At 44.8% G+C, this 23,819-nt stretch overlaps 1 protein-coding gene across 2 annotated transcripts in view; it reads right to left on the bottom strand.

The window, feature by feature from the left end:
• LOC146833285 (biogenesis of lysosome-related organelles complex 1 subunit 1) overlaps positions 1–23,819 on the bottom strand; it is a 122,652-nt gene that overhangs the window by 18,605 nt on the left and 80,228 nt on the right. For both annotated transcript variants that reach the window (XM_085600991.1, XM_085600993.1), the window contains one exon: positions 13,385–13,517. In XM_085600991.1, the coding sequence (XP_085457117.1) occupies positions 13,385–13,517 (133 nt within the window). The remainder of the gene's footprint in view (positions 1–13,384; positions 13,518–23,819) is intronic.

Here is a 23,819-nt window from a genome sequence, read left to right as displayed (position 1 = left end):
CCAAGATTGGTGAACTTTGTCTTTCGATGTCATTTTTATTGTAATATATATATTTTGGGGTTTCTTGTGTTCCCATGGCCTATATGTCTGGACATTGCAAGGATTCAGCTTTTAGGCAAATCTAGCAAACTCTGGAATGGAGTTGAGTGGATCCACACCACAAGACCATGTAGCATGTTCTTGTTCACAATCTGAAAATTGCTGTCTGTGCTAGTTCAGAGAACTCTATGCCTGTTTCATCATCAATCTTGACATCCAAATGCAGGCTCTGAAACCAGAGCATCACCGGTACCCAAGCTAGATGCTATGGAATGAAATGCCCAGCTTTTACTTTTTCTATTTTAGGGCTTTCTATTTTAGGGCTTTTTGATTGAAAACAGCACAAGCCTAACACAGAGTAGGTTTGTGAACCCATGAGTAACAGGTAATGCAGCAAGTGTAAATCTACGGACAAAGAAACTTCAGGTAGAACTTATAAGGTGTTCTCTTCGTAACCAAAATCGAAAATCTATGTAAAGAGGACATCAAAAAACAACTTCAATCTACACAACTGGTATCACTAATGTTCAAAATCTGCAGCTCTGGAATCATGATAAACTCTCAAATCCAGACTTACCTCTTCCAGTTGTGTTCAGTGTTTTCTTCGTGTTCTGTGCTGAACACAGTGAAGTTTAATGACTATTCCTGCAGCTTGAAGAGCAATATCTATCCTAATCATTACATGACTTCTGAGCCCAACAATGTACTATAGACGCCAGTACTGAATCTCTTGGGCCACATATGGACTTCTAGGTCCATGCTGCACTCTGAACTTTTTTCAAGTAGGAGGCAGTGCACAACAGAATCAACTGGCATTATAAAGTGTACAGCTGAGCATAACGTGCCCGGGTAAAGATTGGGCCAAGACCAGCCCGTTCGAGTCCAGAGAGGCTGGGCCACCCCACTTGGCTTTAGTTATTAAAAACTTTGATCACTTTCTTTGAATAGAGGCAGACTGAAATCAGTGATGCCCCCTGGTGGGAAGGAATGCAATCCACTTTCCTCTATCGTCAATTTTCTGACAATTAGCAAAGAAATTACTCATATGAAGGAGAGGTTGGTGGTTACACAGCGACCTGTATCCAATGTTTTGATTTCACCGCCTGTCCAAGAGTCAACAATAGCAGGCCTGATCTCGAACAGACCTGATAATTTCAGCATCTTTTCAAATAATCCCTGTGCTTCTCCCGAGTAGCTGTCAATCAATCCCACCTCGCCTACCCTTCAGCCAGGCTATGCGCCAGCAAGAAAACAAGCATTGAAAATGCAATAGGTCTCGCCTTTGGTTAAGTTAAAACCATTTGCTTTGCTAATGGTATTGTACAGCAAAGCAAATGGCTTTAAGTTAATCAAAGGCGAGACCTATTGCATTTTCAATGCCTGTTCTGCCATGGCGTTAAAAAGCCTTGGATTGTGTTCAAAATTGTTGCTAAGGCAAGCATATATTCCTTTATCGGACTGCATGATCTAGTGTGTAGCTATTGTATAGCTCTTCAATCCCTGGTGGCACAGCATCAAGGATAATGTCATGTACGGCTAAACACTTGTAAGGTCTTAAAGGCGAGACCTATTGGCTATGCCAATGCTGTTTTCTTTTGAGTTAAGCACTCCCCAAGAGTACATGCATTTTCTAACTGTCTTTCTCATGTGCTTCTCTTACCCTGCCCAAAGCCCAACTGAGCACACTTGCGGTGTGCTTCTCCCCATCCACTTCTGTGATGTGCTCGGCAGCGTGTACTTCTTCCTCCTCACACTGCTTTCTCGTATGTGTGATTCTTTCCTGGCCCGCTCCATGATGCTCTGTGCCCAGTGGCACCCCCAACCATCTGTTACCACCCCCCAGTGTTCTTTCCGCCTACACATGCCCTGCTTCCCCCGCAGCTTGCTTTCAAGGTTGCTGCCATGTTGCTTACCCCCCCACACCGGCCCTCCATGTTATTTGCCTCTCATCCGACCATTTGCGTTCCAATAAAAACCGCTCACGTGCTTTTGTAGGTGTGCATGAAGTACGCGCCCATAAAAATAACAAAACTACCACGTCATACCACCTTTTTAGGTCTCGCCTGACCCAGCGCATGCACTGGTCTGGCGAGACTTATTGAGAGGGCTCCAAAAAGTGCTACCAGGCCAGCCTAGAGCTACAGTGCATGTGCGCGCCGCGATTACTTTCACTTTCGCGGCCGCACGGCCGCTTTGATGTTTGATCGTGATCACTTTCACGGCCACACGCCCGCTTTGCACAGCCAATAGGTCTTGCTTTTGGGACCTTATAAGTATTTAGTTATGCAACTGTTGCATGGCTAAACACTTATAAGGTCCCAAAGGCGAGACCTATTGGCTATGCCAATGCTTGTTTTAAATGTAGTTCCCTTAGTCATGCTGCAGAGAATCTGAGCTGTACATCATGCCAAAACAAGGAAGAAGTGGTGGGTTATAGTCTCTGGGTTACTTCACATTTAGAAGCTAATCTGAAGTAAATCACAGAGCTCACTGGCACGTAGAAGTCACGGTCAAAAATTAAATACGCGGCACACCTGAAATATTTCAAATATTAAGAAAAGAAGGTGTGTGCGCTTTACTGTGGGCGGGGTTTCTTCCAACTGCACAGGAACTTAATGAGAAGGAGACCCTCAAACCACCCCTTCTTCAGCCCACTCCTGCGCCTAGGCCCTCACTGCACCGTCAGTTCGGGGTCGATCTCTATCTTGAAGGTATGCTGCTGCAGGGTCTTCAGGGTGATCTGCATGAGGCCGTCTCCCCAGTACTCAATTGCCGCTGCGCCTGTTTCCGGAAGGTCCGGCACTCGCTCTATTGCACTGCGGGACTGGGCTGCGCGCGCTAAGGGGTCGCTATCTCATGGCCGCTCGCCGCCATCGTGACTCGCTTAGGGTATCCTCAAAACTGGACTAGCTTGAGATGGCGGGGGTGGCGACCACCAAAGAGCCGCATGCTCACATCCTCGCCTCCGCTCCAGAAGGTGTTTTTCTTAGACAGAGAAGAGAGAAGCACAAGGGTTCCTGTCTCGCTGAATAGACTTCATAAACCACCAGATGCGCATTTCTCACTGTACGCATGCGCTCGCTCAAAATATTGCTCGTCATCGCAGAGAAAACGTCACTGTCAACGTCTTCTTTTGGCACATAGTAAGCACTGCATGATCCTATCATGGCATTTGGAAACGCCCCGTTGATGTGCTCTGTCAAACTTCAATGAAATCTAATGTTCAACTGTAACAGCGCACTGCGGTCACAATGCATTGATATGTTTATAATTCACAAAAGTCTAAAGTGTTTATTTACTGTAGGGGTGGATGTGTGTATCAGTTGCTACCTTTCTCAGAAAACAAGGTGCCGCCGTGGCCAGGAAAGACCGGACAGCCCCTATCCAAGCAAAATAGCATGCTCATGCCTTACACTGTACCAAAGGATTCGGTCACAACTCACTGAATGAAAGTCTGAGAAGAAACGGGCAACGTGAATGGGCTGAGCAGCGACGACTGTGCGGACTCCCCCCCCCCCCCCCTTTACGCTGTGCGACGCCGGAGAGGAGGGAAAGAGGAAAACACCATGACGTTTTCGTTTGCCTTTTTCTGCCGTCCCACTTGGACAGCCTCGCCTGCTAAAAGGTTTCTTGTCTTTATGGGGCCAGGTGTTTGGCCCCATAAAGATAAGAAACCTTTTGCGACGAACGCAAAGCAGGCGAGGCCGTCCAAATGCGACGGCCGAAAAAGCTGAGCGAATACGTCGCAAGGAGCTCTTTTCCAATGGCTGGCCACCATTTAGCATAAACGGTGACACCAGCCAATGGAAAAGAGGGGCGGGGCTTAATGCCCTTTACTAAAAAAATCCCCATATCATTCAATCTCGCCAGCGAGACTGCGCGTGCGCGCAGCCTTGGCCAGGCGAGACCTAAAAAGAAATCATCAGTTCTCCCTGCTCAGCAAAGAACGAAGCCAGTGATAAATATGGCCCAGGCAATGATACGTCTCCGCTGGGGCCAAATCGGGGCCACTGAAAGAGAGGATCTCCTATCAGTACGAAGTGTGCTGTCGGAGAAGGTGGATAGATGTACATCTGCTTTGGAGGGTTCCATTACGGGATTGCTTGATGCAGTATACGGAAGGCTGAGGTCTGTGGAATTTATCCTGAATCATTGCTTTGAGCTTGTCAACGATTTAAAATGTACTACACTCAGACAGCTAATGCATCTTACAGCTAATAGATCAAGGTGGAAGAGTCAATTAGAGAAGGGGGTAAGATCTGAGAGTATAGTGGAGGCAGGGGGGCTTAGAGAACAAACGATGCAGGTTTGTATGGTTACGAAAGGGAATACACCACCTTAGGAGCACATTTATAGACCTGTGGATTACAAGAATTCTGTCCATGTTTCCTGCACTGGGTTAAAACAAAAGTAATTGGAAGAAAATTACATTTTTCAGGCTTTCAATTGTTTTTCACCACTTAACTCAGTGGACGATTTAGACTGACTCGTAAATAGCTCAAATGCAACACTAAAAAGCTTACTGGGTCTTGGCGTTGATGTTTATTTCCTCTGTACCACTGCCTCCTTTCTTCCATCGATTGTAATACAGGAGATGAATAATAAGGTGTTTTAAGAGTATGAGAGACAGGTTGTAATCACAGTGAGAAAATGTATGTAGTCTTTTGAGATGTGGCAAGGATCAGATCAAACTGGACCATCAACACTGTACAAAATTTGTGAAGGAGGTTGTCATTATTTGGTTTAAAAAAAAAAAAACCTGGGCCACTAACACTTTACTTATATGCCTATACAACATAACACTCCCATGATTCCCTCAAGAACAGGGAAAGAAAGGGGAGGGTTGTCAATTATGATTTCAACATTGATCCGAGGTCTCAAATGAGGCACTATATTAAATTCGACTTTTGGTCACTTGCTGGGTCTGGAGATGATGGGAGAATTGGATATTTAAATACTTAATCTTTATAGCAATCGGTTTGCTCATTAGTATGAGAAATTGTGGTGTACTATAGGGTGTGGGTGTGAAACCTCACCGTGAAGTACACTTACAAAACTAACTTCGGTCCAGTTAGGCTCGTTTGCCAAACTTTAGCTCAATCCTGGGTAGCTGTGGCTTCAAGAAGTCAGGCTTAAAACACAAGAACACATGGTAAGCATTTAGAAGAACCAAAACAATACAAGAAAGATACAACACCATTTAATAGGAATAGCGTATTTTTATGAATTTTTAGACACCAAAATGAACAAAATATACCTGGAGGATTCCATAGCTATAGATTTAAACCTCAGCTTTTACTGAAAACACAAACAAGCACTGGTAACCACAAAGTATGGAAACTTTGTAAAAAAAATTAAGAGTTGTGTTTGACTAGAAGGCGTTGGGCAACCAACTCAGACAGGAGGAAGGACAGGGAGGCTAGTGCAGATAGTAGGACAGTTACCTTGGCACCAAAGCAGTCTCTAGTCCAGGTTCTATGGGTGAACCACCATAGGCTTCAATGGAGTGGTCCTGATGCAAGGGATACAGGATGCTGAAGATGCTGAGAATACTGTGAGGTTGACAGGGAGTTTTCCTGGGGCTACTCCTCAGTCCATGATCCAGGAGGGCGACGTTGGAAGCAGGGTTGATGTCCCTCAAAGTCCTGTTTGGTCCACCAAAAGTCCAGTTGCCCTGGACTATTTGTCTTCTGTCACAGAAAAACCAGCACTTGCCGTTGGTGAAGACTAGTGTCCATCTTGGTCGACCAAACTGCACCTCGACAACTCTACTGGGCCCAGCAGACTCCGGTGCAATTTTTCAGCATCAGGACTTGGTCGTCCAGACTGCAAGTCAGCAGTCAAGCGATTTTGGCTACTGACTGGCCAGAAAGGCTACTTTGGCCTTTGAGGCCCTGGTGCTGTAACAGGAGGTCAACCAACTGACTCTTGAAGTTCACCTTTTCTGTCCGGGGCTTGGGTGACTTCTCCATGAGCCAGGCACCACAGTCACAAAGTCCTCTCTTTGCTAGCCCAAGGATCAGAAGGTACAGTCCAGCAGCTGGCGCAGAGACTCTTGCCACGTACAGGGAACAGCAGGGCAGTCTTTCGTCCATCCTCTTACCAGTCCAGATATGATCCGAGGTCTAGGTGCCAGGGTTACCATACTTATGCCCAGTAAAAGCCCTTAGGGGATGTGGCAGTCACTAGCCAATGAGCTACTAGGAACCTGATAATCTCAGAGTGCTCTATTTTGCCCACCCCCAAGATTGCAGAACCCCTCTCTTGGTGTGTGGCGCTTAGTAGCCTACCCTCTAGGTGTGATAACCTGAGGGCTACAACCCCATGGAAAAAACAGTATGGCAACTGCTTTCCACTCTTTGTCCCTGATGCCAACCTCTTTAATTCAACAAAAGAGCAGCTCCTCTAGTGAGTGTGTCCACTATTTGCCCTTCAATGATGCTTTCCCTTTGAAGCTGGCCTTTTGGGCTCACACAGTGTGTGGCTTCCTGCCAGGGAGAGGTAACACCTCTTCCAACAGCAGGCCTCTATTGTTCTCAATTCTGGAAGTCGTCACTTCCCCTCAGGAGGGCTGAAAGTGTTCTTGTGGCCAGCAGCTGTGTATGACTACTGTGGCAACTTTCTAAACGTTTCCTTTCATCAAAAGCTAGATGAAATTCGACATGGGCATCAAGGCGGGTTTAATATGACGATTAATTTGATACCTTGAAGTTCCAACTTTAGAAATCCCATTGAGGAGTTAGTACAGCTGAGCTGTCAGTGTGCAACCCTGTACTCGCCAATGGGCTACTAGTAAAAACAACAATTAGGGTTTTTGACTTTTAGAACATATAAAAATACATGTCCTGCTTTTAATATACAGCACCCTGCCATAGGACTTGATAGGTGTGCTGTAGGGATGGCATATATATTAAAAAAAGGGAGGTTTGGACGTTGCCATTAGTTTAGATGGCAAAGTTGAGTTAGCAGTTTTTAAGTTGTCACAGCCAGGGTGGCACAAGGTGTGCTGCAGCCCTTTGGAAACACCTTAACTAACAGGCCCTGGGTACCTCTGGTACCATATACTAGGGACTTATAAGTAAAGTTATGCCAATTGGGTAGAAGCAAGTTACTATTACACATTTATAAGGTGTCAGAACACTGGCACTAAGGTCTAATTAGCAGACCTCAATGCACTCCGAGTTGAAAAACAAGAAGCTTTATTCCAAAACTTTGGGGGTAATGAAGCAAATCATGAAATAAGATGATGTAGCCTTAGGGCTAGAGCGGTTTGACCTTGAAGCTGGGGAACCTGGTTCGTGAGTCAACAACGATGCTCAACATCCTGTGATTTCTAGGCAAATCACTTAATCTCCTTGTGCCTAACAAAAAAGAATGTGTCCTCATGTAACGAAACTGGTGCTCTGTAAAGCGCTCTGTTACCCGATGTCTCGGGTCTAGTTTGCGCTATATAAAACTCATAAAAATAAAAAAATAAAAAAGAGAAGCGTGGGAATTTCTTGTGGCAGCTAGGGAGACTAAAGATAATACAGCCTTTTAAAAGTCAATCAATCTGCCATATTTTAGGGAATCTTCATCCCCTGTCATTGAGGTCATGATTCCGCCACAGGATTGGGAAGCCCAATTTGGAATTATCTAGGAGCAGTCACGTGTAGAGAGCACACCAAGGCCACACGAGGCAATATTTGCTGAGTCAAGGAACTCATCCTAGCCTCTTGATTTTGAGCTCAATGGGGTTATTTCAGCTGTTACCATTAGCCGGAGTGGGACAGTCCCTGAATCAGATGATGTCCCAATAAATAGTTCTAAGAAGAACTTAAATGTGTGGGGACCCAAATAATAAATGCCTCGAGGGCGGTCTAGAAGTGGTAAGTTAGATATATGGTGACATTCAATAATGTTAAAAAAATGCAAATAAAGCTGGCCCAAAGTGTTACCAAACTATTTCCATAATAGATTTGTTAGCTAAGGGGGTTAGGTGGATTTTGCTAGCAAAGCTGGAAAGTTGGGAGGAGGATAAATTAATTTTATCTGAAGTACAGTATGGTTTCTGCAAATGGTTAGGTACTGTCGAACAATGCCTAAATTTAAATCTCCTTATAAGCAAATATATGGAGGCAAAAAAGGGGGCTAATTATCTGGCACTTATGGATCTTTCGAGTACTTCTGTGTGTCAATCACTTGAAGTTGTGGTCGACTATGCTGGTTATAGGGGTGGAAGATGAGGTAGTTCAATTCTTTAGGCAGTTATATGAAGCACTGCAGCTATGATCCGTTTTCGACTCAATAGGGAGACTTACAAACCTTTTAGAATTAGTTGAAGCGTGAGGCTGGGTTGCGTCTGCACCCCATTTCTGTTACTCTGTACATAAATACACTAGAATGGTTTTTAGTATTCCAAGGTAGGGAGGGACATGCGCCATACTGGCTCACACCGCATTACGGTTTTCCTTACAACAATGACTGTTTTCATGGAACGCGCAGTAAATGATTCACATAAATTATTGGATTCTTTCATCATTTTTATGGATGAATTGAATCTTAAAATTGCAACTGGATTTCCTTGGTAACTGGGGGGCATTGCATCAAGAAGCAAAAATTTGAAAAATCTTTTGCAGCTGTGATAATTTTTGTGACCACTTTGGGATTGAAACCCCTTAAGTAGATGGTAACGGCTTACAGGAATAAATATGTTTCAGCGGGTTCATAAGGAGTAGCTTGCAGGTATTTCAAAGTAGAGAATTTACAGAAGTCTAAAAATGCTGTTCTTAAAGTTGTTTGACTTATATTTTCCATATGGCACTGGGCCTGATATATTTGGAAGATCTCAGACTGCGCCCACTCTCATTATGGCATTCAATTTGGTCAAAAACTGGAGGTATCTTCCAACAGAGCGGTTTTATGTGACTGCCTTTCTCTGGACCTCGCGCTCCACATTCCCTGCCTAAGTTATTTTAAAAAGCTGTGGAAGAGTCTTGGAATACCTTCTAATGAGGACCCCGAAACCATGAAGGGTATGACCAAAGGGGATATTAAACTTGTATTTGCCTAGTTTTGTGAACAGGGTAGAGCAAAGGAGGAGTGTCACAAACCAACTATTACTTTACATTTACTTTTACTAATTAAGGATGGTGTACACCCGTATCTCGAAAAGGTGATGACTGCCAAACACAGGTTTTTGTTTACCAGGTCTGTCTCAATTTGGTCCACTTATTTTTGGTCGCTTTCCCCAAGAAGCATTACTGGTCCCTGTGATAGTCATTCTATTCAGTGCACTTTACACTTTATTTTTTACAGCCTTGCGGGTTTCTGAGAGCCCCCTATGTTAAACCTCTACTTACAAAGTTACATTTTACACAGTGTAGAGCAGCTCTTATGTTCTTACAGTAGTTACATACTCTCGAAACCCGAAAAGTTTAAAAATGTTAGTAGATAATTAACTAGTAGTTTTCCTATATGCAATTTTAATGAATATTTTGTTTTATTCCATTGTTGATGAAATATTCGATAAGAATTTGACTGATTAATCCTGGTATTGCATATAATGTAATGTGGGATAACTGGATGTGAAGATCTCTTATGGTTTTGGTGTAAACCGAATAAAGAATTAACTGACTGACGTGCAATAGAATCCAAAAACGGTGGCTATGTTGTGTGGCACGAAGCACTTAGAACCAAAGTCATCATGAGGCGTAGAGTCCGAGCCCATGGTCGACATCCCAAAAAACTGATTTTTAGTGGCAAGTCTGAGCAGAACCAATAGATAGTGGAATAATGCACCACATATGAATCTATAACAGGTTGTGCTACAAAACAACCAACCCCACTGAATCCCAGCCGCCAAGCGTCCATGAGCGACCTCCTCCATCACCCACGTGCACATATATGTATATACTGCAGTCCAACGGAGGATGGACTCCGAGGCTTGTGGAATGCGAGGACTGGCCTTAGCACAGTAAATGTGACCAGGGACTAGCTAAGCAGCTGAAGAGTCAATGACAGCTAGGCTTCAGTGGACCAGCCTTAAGACAGTGAACAGGAGCAGGAACTAGCCTCGGGGCAGAGACGGCGAGCCGAGCTTCAGGACAGTCAATGTGAGCTGGGCTAGCCGTGGGAAAGAGAAAGTGAGAGAGGCTTCAGGACAGTGAATGTGAGATGGACTATCCGCGGGACAGAGAAAGTGAGAAGGGCTTTAGGACAGTAAATGGGAGATGAACTAGCCGCGGGACAGAGAAAGTGAGGCGGGCTTCAGGACAGTGAATGTGAGATGGACTATCCGCGGGACAGAGAAAGTGAGAAGGGCTTTAGGACAGTAAATGGGAGATGAGCTAGCCGCGGGACAGAGAAAGTGAGGCGGGCTTCAGGACAGTGAATGTGAGATGGGCTATCCGCAGGACAGAGAAAGTGAGGTGGGCTTCAGGACAGTGAATGTGAGATGGGCTATCTGCAGGACAGAGAAAGTGAAGCGGGCTTCAGGACAGTGAATGTGAGATGGGCTATACGCAGGACAGAGAAAGTGAGGCGGGCTTCAGGACAGTGAATGTGAGATGGACTATCCGCGGGACAGAGAAAGTGAGAAGGGCTTTAGGACAGTAAATGGGAGATGAGCTAGCCGCGGGACAGAGAAAGTGAGGCGGGCTTCAGGACAGTGAATGGGAGATGAGCTAGCCGCGGGACAGAGAAAGTGAGGCGGGCTTCAGGACAGTGAATGTGAGATGGGCTAGCCGCGGGACAGAGAAAGTGAGGCAGGCTTCAGGACAGTGAATGTGAGATGGGCTAGCCGCGGGACAGAGAAAGTGAGGCGGGCTTCAGGACAGTGAATGTGAGATGGGCTATCCGCAGGACAGAGAAAGTGAGGCGGGCTTCAGGATAGTGAATGTGAGATGCGCTATCCGAGGGACAGAGACAGTGAGAAGGGCTTCAGGACAGTGAAAGTGAGCGGGGGGCAGATAAACAAAGAACAGGAGCAAAAGGAAATAGTGCGACAGGGTCACACTCCAGCCTCAAGAAGACAGGGACTGGTGAGCAGTAGGACGGTGGCAGGGCTCGGCCTTAGCACAGCTTCTGTCGGCGGGGTCGTAAAGGCCGGTCTTTTAATGTTATGTTATGTTATGTTAAATGGGACTTTTATAGCGCAACGGCTACTCCAAAGGAGTGTCCCGGCGCTTTTGTGCTCCAGACCAAAGAAAGAGCTGGAAAACATAACAGTAGAAAGAGCAGGGGCCTAAAGAGGGGGCAGATTATCCAGTGAACAGCCAGGTTTTTAAGTCTTTTCTGAAGGCAAGCAGGTTAGCGGTGTTTCGCAAGGACACCGGTAAGGAATTCCATAGCTGCGGAGCAAGAAAGCTAAAGGACCGGCCGCCTAGCCGAGCCCTTTTGATGCGTGGCACCCGAGCCAAAGCCAAAGCTTCTGACCTGAGGGATCGTACAGGTCGATAGAAGTCCAGCCTCCTCTGAAGATATTTGGCACCATTGCCATGCAAGGCCTTATGGGCGAGAGTCATGGCCTTGAAAAGTATCCTCTTCCGCACCGGAAGCCAGTGAAGGGATACGAGGAGATTGGAGGCACTGGTGCGAATGGGAGCCTTAAGGCACTGAACCGTGAAGAGGAAAACACTGATTGACCTGGGACAGTGAACGAGAGGAGAGAGGAGAAAGGTCTTATCGTGGGGAAAATGAGAAGGCAGTATGCGACCCGCCTTTAGGACAGTGACTGAGCGAGGAGGGAAGGGGTAACTAGAGAAAGTCAGCAAGAGCCACGAATGCCTTGGGAGCAAGAGGCCACTATTATCAGCAAAGGCCGCCCTTATGTAGGTGAATGGTGGACGGTCCAGGGACTGGCATTAGGACAGTGAATGTGGGCGAGGTCTCCAGGACTGGCATTAGGACAGTGAAAAGTGAGCTCTCAAGGGCCAAGTTTACAGAAGCGAAGAGGGTCCAGACACTGGCCTTTGTATAGTGCACGTGGGAAGGGTGACAGGGACTAGATTTACAAGAATGAAATGGCCAAGTAACTCATGTTAGGACAGTGACCGAGCAGTGCCACCATACCCAGATTTAGAGAAGTGATTGGGAGAAGGGTCCTGCCCTTGGGGAGGTGAAAAGGGTCCAGGGGCGGGCCCTGCTAGCACAGTGAATGTGCGCAGGGTCACAAGGACTAGCTTTAAACGTAAACTGGGCAGGGGGCGGCCTTCCAATATAAAATACGCAGGGGCTGGTCTTAGGACAGTGAATGTGATAGGGCCGGAAGGACGGGCTCTTAGAGGCAGGATTTCAGCAGGGACTGGCTTTAGGGCAGTGGTTGTGAGTAGGGCTGTGTCTAGCCTAGGGTCTCTACTAGATTTGACATTCCTCAGACGGAGAGCGGCAGGTGCAGCTGTTACACATAACTTCGGGCCCACACACATCTCGCCGGCTTCCTCTCGCCCCAGCCAGGGTCACCTCAAGTACTGGGCCTCGTCCTGCCCTGTTGCTGTGTGTGGTCCGACTTCGCCCGGGCGCCAAAGTGAGTATTTAAAGCTTCTGCAGCCCGGTGGGGGAAACAAACCTGGGAGGGAACCGCTGGTAACATGATCGCTTTCAGAAGGAAGAAAGGCTGAGTCAGCCCCGCCGGCTTTCCAGCAGGTGACCTACAAGTTAATTACAGATCTCAGCGGTAAAACATTAAGCGCCCGACCTACCTTACCAACTACCGCTGGTAACACTATCCGCCCCCACTCGCTCGCTTTCAGAAGGAACAAACGCTGAGTCAGCCCCGAGCAGGTGGCCTACAAGTAATTACAGTTCTTTGCGGCAAAACATTAACCGCCCGAGCTACCTTACCCTCTCAGTTTATCACTACTACAGACACCAGCCTGATGCCAGAGTTGGAACAGTGCTTCAGACAGCCCGCAGGGGGCTGGTGGCGCCTCTTTACGTCCCCAGGACTGGGTGAGGCTTTGTTCTGCCAGGGGTGAGGCGGGACTCCTGGGAGGCACAAAGACCCTTTCACAGCTCCAGCAAAGCTCGGTGCAGAGGGGCAAACCCCCGCGTGACTCACAAAGCCGCATTATCTTGCGGCTCCCACTTGAAGGAGGGTGCAGGAACAAACGGTTCAGTGCAGGCTTGGCATGGGGGCGCAGGAGGCATTCCTGGCACACCCACACCGCAGCTCTGTGGTTCCTGCCAGGGTGAGCTCATGCAATCCTAGGCCCGCAGGACTGGCAGACACAGCTGCGTCGAAGTTACCAGGCCAAGGGGTGCTTCACTGCATTCCGCCTGCCGCCAGTCTAGGATGCTGGAAAGAAGGGAGCCTGTCTGGGGCCCTCTGTGGGCCCCGCAGAGTTGGGGAGGGTGGCAGACTCACCTTCAGCGCCTGGTTGAAGTTCTCCACCATGCCAATCCACTGACCCGTCTGTTTGGCGAACTGCGCGGCCTGAATCTGCAGCGTCTTCACCTCGTGGTCCAACTTCCTCTGGTTCACGTAGGCCTGGGCCACCCTGGGGCAGGAAGAGCAGAAGGTACAGGTGACGTCAGGCGTCGGCTCGCTCACACAGAGAACAGGACGAGCTGGGCAAGCCGCCCCATGCTAGAGCAAGCGTCACCACACGGAGCACCTACAGCATGGACAGGGCAAGCTTCCTCACACAGAGCAGACACAGCATGGAGAAAGCAAGCTTCCTCACACAGAGCGCCTACAGCTTGAACAAAGCAAGCTTCCTCACACAGAGCAGACACAGGATGGACCGACCATGGGTATAGGTGACGTCAGGCATCGACTCACTCCCAAAGAGAACAGGATGAGCCGGGCAAAATTCCCCATGCTAGAACAAGCGTACCATACAGAGCAGCACGTATAGGACAGGCAAGACAAGCTTACTCACACACAGCACCTACAGCATGGACAAAGCAAGCTTCCTCACACAGAGTAGACATCGGATGGACAGGCCACGTGTACAGGTGACGACAGACATCGATTCATTCATACAGAGAACAGGAAAAGCAGGGCATGCACCCCATAGGAGAGCAAGGGCAGGCCAAGCCTCCTCACACAGACCATGTCCACAGCAAAGAGGGCCAGCTTCCTCATACAGAGCACGGGCAGGACAGACAGGCCAAGTGTACAGGCAATGAACATTGATTAATTCATCCAGAGAATACTACAGACCGGGCACGTTTCCTCATACGGCGCACATACAAGGTGGGCAGACCACATGTACAAGTGCTGGCAGACATCAACACGTTCATACAGCGAACAGGGCTAGCTAGCCTGGCAACCTTCCTCATAGGAGAGCAGAGCAAAGCAAGCTTCTTCATGCTAAGCATGGGCAGAGCAAGCGTCCTCAAACAACGCACAGGAAAGGTAGAACAAACTTCCCCATACAGCACACATACAAGATGGCAGCCCCTGCACAGATGGCAGTTAAGTATGGAGTACAAGCCCAAGCGATGATGTCAATGGGAGCCTTGGTCAGCGCGGACAGAAAGGACACTGGCTCACTTTTGCGCTACAACAAGTAATTAGCAAAGCAATCGAGAGCAAAAAACACCCGATGTTGAGCATGAAAACAATGACAGGCCCTTGCATGAGACGAAATCTTATTTTATTTCTTTTAAACCACCCTTTTATTAAGTTCACAATCCAAATAAAAAAAATACATGGGATTGGACACGTGCTGTGGTTTCGTTTACAAGCATCAGGTATTAATACATTGCTAGATCATCATGCCACATTAGATGCTAGCCTCTCGGGTCGCAGTCTCCAAGAGAAAATACTTGATAGTCATCAATGGAACTCGCGCCATTTCCCTCACATTTTGTAAGTTTTCTGAGCATCCTCTATTTTGATAGATTATCTTTTCTGGCGCCACACAACACTCCATGTTGCAGCAGCACCCTTTAAGTCTTTTGGTTGTACACAACCCCACGCCGGAGAAACATCTTAACTGGCTGCCAGTCCCATACCCCACCACAGCTTTGTGTGCCCAGCTTTGTGTGCCCTGGCATGGTGAGTTCAACCCAGACACCCAAAAGCATCATCTCAGCGTCCAGGCTGGGAGCAATGTTAGATGCCCTCTCCAAGCAAGTCTCATTTTTGCTGGAATTCCTGGGCAGTCCTACCTTATGTGCAGGAAGCCCCCTCTTACCCACACCCTGCAAGACTTTAGGTAGATCTACTGAGCCCATAAGCCTTTAATCATGACCATACACACTGTGCAACAGTTTATGTTGGAGCAGTCGAGAACCTGAACTTATTGCGGCTGTGTTTGGTGACCACACTGCCTCGTCTCATTAAGTGGCTGCTAAGATCTTATTAAGAATTGTACTTTAATTCTGAAACAAATGCAACACAATAGCAGGATTTAAAACACAAATGACAATAACAACAATTGTAAATACATGTGTATGCAATAAAAAAAATAAAAATGACAGTCAAAATAATGGAGCTACATGTAACAAATTCAAACTATTCACAGCTCAGTCTATCAAATGGCATATGAAGACCTAGTCTAAATGTCATGTGTGGACATTTTTTCGACCTTAAATACTAGTTTGTAAGGTCAGCATTAGGACACACACCGTTGTGGGAAACCTATTTGCAATAAAAACAAATAGCAACGGTCACCATAGTATAAATGAAGAGGCTAGTGTTGAACAAAAAGTAAAAATGAATATGAGAATATGATAAAAAGAAAGACAGTCTTATAAGAAGAAAGCCTGTCGGCATAAATCAACATACATGTGCAAGGCAATAGGTCTTGTATTTGTTAACATTAGAGCTGTTGGCGTTGAAAAGGAACATTTTTAAACTTTTTATTTGCAGCGGAGTAATTATATTTGCATAGCGCTATTGCTATAAAAAAAAGCAAAATTAAAAAACATTGTCATTTTCAAGTCAACAACTCCAATTTTATCAAATGCGAGACCTACTGTATTGCAAATGCCTCTTTACCTAGAAATGATGCAGTACCATATGTGGCCAAAAGAGGTCCCATAGGACCTTTTTTGATCATACATGGTACTGCACTCTGCAAAGTTGGAGTTATTGGCATTTTAAATGGCAATGTTTTTTTACCTATTTGCAAAAAAAAAGGGGTACCCCTAATAACATTTCCTAAATTAGGGTCTACATAACATATGTGAAAAAACATTTAGGAAACATAATAAAAAGTGAACTTGTAAATATTACATATAAACATATGCAAGTTCTGTATCAAAAAAGTCAAATTTTTTATTATTATTCTTTAGAAGTTAATTAGGTTGTTAAAAAAAAAATCACATCTTTTGACATCTTGAAATTACATAGGATAAGCAAGGACATTTATATAGGTCATGGCTAGGGATGGACTCCATTCCTAGCCATGACATATATGAATGTCCTTGCTTATCCTATGTAATTTCAAGATGTCAAAATATGTGATAATGTTTTGAATAGATTATACTGTCTGTATAGAGAAAAGTACTCAAATAGAGTTATATCCAACTTTTTGATCAGACTATTTTGATGGAACTAATTCTGTGGTTCCCAAACTTTTTTGACCCGCGGCTCCCTTGACCCATTTGCCAATGCCAGTGGCTCCCCAATGTTATGTTTTTTGGGAGGTTGGGGGGATGTAAGCTCAGCTTCGGAAGTACTTGCATTTTTCTCCCTGAAAGTAATTGGGATGAAGCTGATGATCATCATATACGCAGGGTGTTTCCTATTACTAAGGCGGCGCCTTTAATAAAATATTTAATATTATAATTAAAATAGTTACACTTCATTGCCCACGCCGTTTTTAGAGTACCCACTCAAACCTTTTTTATCCCACTTACAATGCTAGATAGCACCCCTATGCATGTAGGCCCCATTGCCAAAGTGTTTCTGCGCTTGAAGAATATTTGCATGCACTTCCATTTCTACCCATGTCATACATGCCAACACACCTGTCTCAGCAGGGTGACACACGATTTTGTAAACCACATGCAGCTTTATTTTTGCTGTCTTCTCCCTAAAATTGCCTCCATATCAATGCAAGTAAAATAAATTCCTCAGAGTTTTTATTTTTAAACGCCCCTCTTTCTTGCTCCCAAATGTAGGCATTATGCCGTATATGGTGTTTTACTTCACTGTGCTCGAAAGAGCAGGCCTGTCTGGAAATGTGTGTGTACTGAAAGAAATGTGTACTGGAAGTACCTATGATTAAAGTACAAGTATCAATACTTAATAATACTTAGTGTGTTTAATAGACACGATAACTGTACTTTCCTGATAACTTGTATTGGTGTAAAGTGCATTTGGAAAAAACGAAACTATTAACTAGTCCAACAAAATAAATTAGGCATCTTCCGCTTACTTTGGGAGTGTTGGAACTTGGGGATCCAGTGAAATATGGAGGTCATCTCCCTCAACATGCCATCAATCAAGCACTACATTTACAGCTTTAGGCACGTCACTTACAAATCATCAACATCATGCATTTGAGTCTAATTGGTTTGATTGAAGCCAACAGACCCTTCTACATTAAATGCATTTAAGTGCTTGGAGCGCTGCTCCCTAGGCTGGGTTTAGCGGCTCCCCAGGGAGCCACGGTGCACAGTTTGGGAACCACTGAACTAATTAATTAGAAATATACTGATCATGTTTTATCCACAAAGTTGTTGCACTAAAGAATACATTTGCGATATTAGACAGACAAGTATGAATGCACAAGTATGTCTGAAATACATAGATTAGCTTCCGAATAATCATGTGATGAATATATACGTGAAAGTATAACTTTTTATAATAATATTTTTCTTTTACAACACAATTAACTAGTGAAAAATAATAAAAAATGTGACTTTTTTGATACAGAACAATGTCTGGGTGCTTGCATATGTTTATGTGTATATTTACAAGTTCACTTTTTATTTTGTTTCCTAAATGTTTTTTCACAAATGTTTGTTACCTAGCCATGTCGCAGGGTGCAGTACCATATGTCGCCAAAAGAGGTCCAACTGGGGAGAGGATGTAGCCTTACGGTTAGAGTGGTGGACCTCAAAGCTGGGAACCGGGTTAAAGTCTCCGCAAGAACGCTCAACATCCTGTGATTCTGGGCAAATCACTTAATCTCCCTGTGCCTAACAAAAATGAATGTGCCTATCTGTAACAAAACTGGTGCTCATGTCAGCGCTCTGATACCCGATGTCTCGGGTCTAGTTCGCTCTATATAAAACTCTTAAAAAATAAATTAAAAAAATTGCCATTTATAATGCCAATAACTCCAACAAATGCGAGACCTATTGCATTTGCAATGCTGGTTATCGATCTGTTAAATGACAGAGTCCCAGTCATTTAAAAGATCAATAAAATCAGCCTGGGAGCTTCGAAGAGCTGACTACATTGAAAAGGACACGGGTCTTAGAACTCCCACATATCCTATTTGCATGCAGGTGTAGCTTACACAATTCATGAGGTTTTACAATTGTCATCTGGGACTTTATAATGGGATAAACGGGACAAGTCCAAGACTAGAAAAAAAAACAAGAATAAAATGTTTTGGAAAGTTGCTACTGGAATAAACAATCAATAAAAATTGTGTTTCTTGTTTTCCAGGATGTCTTTTTATATTCCCTTCTATATTTAGCCATGTACATTTCAACTAATTTCATCCGTGTTGATCTTTTTTTATTTTATATTTTGGAAAAAAAATGAAGCTGAAACTTGTTTCTTTCCATATTTATTTAAGCAATCTATGCACAGTCACACCAGGATGTTTGATGGGTTGAGGCACTATAAGTAGCTGTCCTTAACATAATGAATACAATTCCTAACAAAACATTAGCATCTTAATACAAATCAAGATTGAGAGGAGACAGAGGTCAGGAAACAGATGACTCTGCCTCTTGTGCTTACTATAACAAACAAATAGAGTCCAGCTGCGCTGTTTGGACTATCTTTCCACTCTTCTTTATAGTTAGAAAACAGAAAGTTTTCTTAAACTAACACTCACCCACCAAGATTTCCCTTGGTGGCATGCTTCATCATCGTGTTCTTCCCACCCCGCTGCGGAACGGGGCGTGCTGTGACCAACGGAGACGTGGGTGCACTTAGTCAAATACTATGAAAACTTGGGTAGTATAAGAGTGGGAGGGTTTTATCTAGGTTAAAAATGCCTCGCTAAGTGGAACAAAAGTTTTATGCGGACCTCTTGCTGGTATGGTTTAAAAAGGGAAACAGAGACATACGTTTATGTGTGTGTATACAACAGTGCAGACGGACTATTTGTTTGTTACCTTTTAATACAAAGACATCTGGATGTCAGAACCTGTTTAAGCGTCTGTAGAAAAAAAACATGCCTTCTTTCACCCCCCCACATGCCAAACTTTAAAGCAAGCATTGAGAATAATAAAACAAGCATTTTCAATGCAATAGGTCTCGCATTATTAAAGTTTGAGCTGTTGGCTAATAATGCAACACCAATAGCAGCTCAAAGATTCAGTAATGTGAGTCCTATTGCATTGCAATTGTTTTTTTTTTTTTTATATATAGCATGAACTTGAGTGAAAGGTGTGTATTTATGTTGCATTGAGTACATTGTAATTATGTGTTGTGTTATTATGTGGCACAGAGTGGTATTGTGTGGAGTGTATTTATCTTGCATTAAGAAGAGAGTAATTATGTGACGTGCAATTATGTAGTACTGAGTGGTATGTGGAGTGTATTTATGTTGTATTGAATACAGTGTAATTATGTGATGTGTAATCACACAACCACACGCCCAACCACAACCCCCACACACACCACACACACACACACCACACACACACACACACACAACCACACACACACAACCCCACACACACAACCCCACACACACAACCCCACACACACAACCCCACACACGTCTCATTATCCATTCCTACCTTTTTGGAAGAAGATGTTGCACTTAAATGATGTACTTGATGATCGTTTAATTCTCCCTTCCCTTATTTTATTCCCTTAAGATTAAATGTAAAGAAAATTGTTGTTTGTTCATTGTAAAGTGCATTAACCCCATTTCACAGGTAGAGTGACATTATATAAAATGTAAAATTAAAAAAATTGCACTGGCTGACTACTACTAGTTTTTGGCTCCCCAAACGCCAAAAGCAGCCTGGTCTTCATGTGATTTACAGAAAGGTAATTCCCTTGAGATTATGTGTTTAGAGTCGGTACAGACTTCCTTGAAGAGCCAAAACCATAGGTTCTAGGTCAGCTCAACTTCAGAAGCGAGGAATCAACTTAGACTGATAGGTCACCTGCATAAATCACAAAGACACAATCTCGACTCACTCCCCTGCTGCCTTGATAGGCTTTTGACTATAGTGCCCGCTCAAGTATCTAGGCCAAAAAGATTCTCCTACAATGCACTGGGAACGCCAGTCAACCAAGAAGGCCTTGCCATCTTGGCCAATAAGCACACTCTCTCTCCATCGTATGCTACATTGTCCAGTGATTCTATTCCCTGCCTAAAGCCTGTCTAGGCCGAAGGAAAGATGCCTAGGGTGTGAACCCATTCAAGGAGATGCTGGGTAAATCTCCCAGTAAAGATAGCAACTGAGCATGTGGGCTAGCATCACTGTTAATATATGGTTCTCATGTACAAACACAAGGAATTGCTCTGGTCCTCAGAATTTCTGGAAAAAACTATTTAACATCAAATAGTCAGTGTCCCCGCATCTCTGAAACCCTTGTGTGTCAGATTCTTTCAGATAACGGACAGCAAGAGAGAAAAGAACATTTCACCAAAAAGGATTGGTGGGAAAGGGGTCTTAAATTTAAAGGGCAGTGAGGAGATTCCAGACAGAGATCCTGCTGCACTTTCTGTGATAACTCTGAAACTGTGTCACACTTGGAAAAATCTCATTGATCCTTTAAGGGAAATAAAAGTCCCACATCTCCCACAAATGTGAGAAAATTACAGCCAGTATATGAATGGAACAAAAACTAGAACCATAATGATCTAAAGCATTTAACTATTAAGCAACAGAGTGAAAGCCTCCCGTGTTCTCAGGTTTCCATCTTGGGATCTACAAAAAATAGCGGGCCACGAGCACCTTCAAAAGTGCTGGTGCACCTCAGTTTAGGTATTATAAACTTACCAACTACACATACTTCTATCTCCGTCTGACTCTAAGAGGTGGTGGGGGGCCCGGGGGGACCAGGAGAGTGCCCTGGTGTCCTGTAAATTCCAGGTGGCACTACATACTATGTGTACAAGAGGCGTCAAAGACACCGGTATTCGCAGCCAGTGACACTGAATTCACACCATTCAAGCACTCCAAAGCCCCCATCCCCATTTTCAAACGCGCTCCACACTCACTTTGCTGTCCAGCACATTCCATCCCGGTTCCTTGTTCACCAATTCTGATGCAACATCAGCAAAACGTGTCCGGAAGTAGACCTTGCAGTTTCCAGGTTACGGACGGTATCCAAGCAACCATGGGACGCACATTAAAACAGAGTTAGGCTTGCTCCTTGTCAGTGCTCTGCTCTCGTGCTCACTGCTCCGAGAGCGGTAATATGGCAGTTTTCAGAACAGCTTCCCGGTGTGGACGCACAGAAGAGCGAGAAGGCGCTCTGCAATATAACGCTACAGCTGAAGACGGTGCATGCCAATATTTTGTAAAAACGAAACCACATAAGCCGCGCGCTAGAAAATACAAGCGGCACCGAAGAAGAAAAAAAACACGCCCGCAAGTGGTGCATGCGCGCGCCACTGCGAGGCATATGTTTTCAATTATCGCTCCCGAGTCTGGGCACGATAATTGAAAACATATGGGCTTTGGTGCGCGTAACAGACACCAATAGGCCGTGGGCGGAGCAATGCGCCGACCTTTGGCCTATTGCGTGCTCTGTTGAGACAAAACAGGCACTCAAAGCCCAATTACAGACCCCAAAACAGAAAACACACGCACAAGTGTGTGCTATTCCAGGGTCCATTTCTGAACCCCAGACAAAAGGACTATCACCTGCGCGAGCACTGCTTAGCAGTACAACGCAGGTCGCGAGACCTAAAAATACATATTTGACATTAACATACACATCGACTGGGAATTAACTGGGTCTACCTGTTGGGGTATGGACTAGTACACGATAGCCGAACAGACCACATACCGCAGCAGAGGGTGCCCCAGGAAATTCCACAAAATTTGGAACCCCTGGAGACGACACTTCGGACTTGACGTGGGTGGGGATACGAAACAGTCCACGGCACATATTACACAAGGGTCTATGACTCAGGGGCCCGACGAAGCGACACCCCTGTGATCACTGGCGAGGCCCAAACACCACTGTTCGCGGACTCCATGTGTATATACAGGACCGTAGAGTAACAACACGTATGGAGAATACTGGTCTATGTGAATCCCGGGGAGGGAGTGAGTGACGACCTGGTCCTGGCGGGAAAATGTATGCATCGATTCGTGATTATGTTTTTGTGGACATCTCATGCAAAATTGTTGTTGTTTGTTCAGTTTTAAAAATAAAAATACATTTAGAAAAAAAACACCACCAAAAAAGCTGTCTCTACCTGTTAAAATCAGTAAAACAGAAAAGCTTTTATTACTATGTTTTAAGTGACTGAACAGCCTGGAAAGCTGCATAGCAACAAAAATTTGTTCTAAGGAATAACGCAAACGATTATTAAAACAATAATTGAACCTTGTTCACGTGCGCAACATCCAAGACGTCGCTGGATTTTCAACAAAAACAATCTCGAGCAATGTACACCTCTGTTTCGATAAACACAACTGCAGCTTTGAGAGAGACGAGCGACAAAAAAACTCGCAAATGTATCTGAATTGCCAAGGGTGAACAAATCTCACCTAAAAAGGTAAGTCTGTTGGCCAACGAACCTGCTGCACAGAATATTCTCAACCCCGGGTGAAAGGTTGCAAATCTAGTAAGGGAGGTCAGTGCGTTTAACGCGTGCAATACAGATTGTGAATTGCAGGTGGCTAGCTCATAGGACAGGGAGACTTCTCAGGTGGTGAATGTACCTGCAGCAGCGATCAGAGGGCCAGCGGCACGTTGCAAACAAGAATGATAGTAAGGAAGCATATAAGGTTAATGAACTTGCAGCAGAGATTTGAATTCTGTATGTCACAGGTTCGAACTCGAATAAGCCAAGTCAGTAGGCACCAGTCAAAGAGAACTGTATGTTGCCTGTAGGCCACAGGTTAAAAGTGAAGCACGACAGCTCAGAAGACTAATGCAACTGTTGCAGATATACGTATATCATCTTCGAAACGCTTGTTAAAACTGAAAGAGACAACTGATAGGGTTCACCAACCTGCCACAGAGATCTATGTGTAACCTGCAGGCTCCAGGACGGAATACTAACAAGAAGATGCTGAAGGCTCATGCACCTGTACCTGAAAGTTCAGGGTTTCACTTTAAGTAAAACAACTCAGAGGGTTAATGCTCCTTCAGCAGAGATCTCTTTGTCACCTACAGGTAAGAAGTCTAGTAAGAAAACTCCGTGGGTTAATGCACCTACCATAAAGATCGGTATGTAACCTGCAAGTGACGGCATCCAGTTCAATAATACAAACATGAACGCCTTGCCTTTGGCCAACGAGAGCACACATTGAGTGGCAAGAGATCTTTGGTTTGTGACTTGCACAATTTCACTAGTCGAATATGTATACGGCTGGGCATCTAGATACATAGTAATATAGAACACCCTTGTTGACAATTAAAGAGCACTTCTTTAGAGTCGAGATGCACACATTGATTTTTACGCATGCTATTGCTGTGAGCAGATTATGTTTATCGAAGAAAAGGGATGACGAAC

The sequence above is a fragment of the Triturus cristatus genome, chromosome 4_2, assembly GCF_964204655.1.
Source record: "Triturus cristatus chromosome 4_2, aTriCri1.1, whole genome shotgun sequence".
Lineage (NCBI taxonomy): Eukaryota > Metazoa > Chordata > Amphibia > Caudata > Salamandridae > Triturus > Triturus cristatus.
The sequence above is the reverse complement of the archived record's forward strand: the minus strand, read 5'-3'. Positions and strand labels throughout refer to the sequence as shown.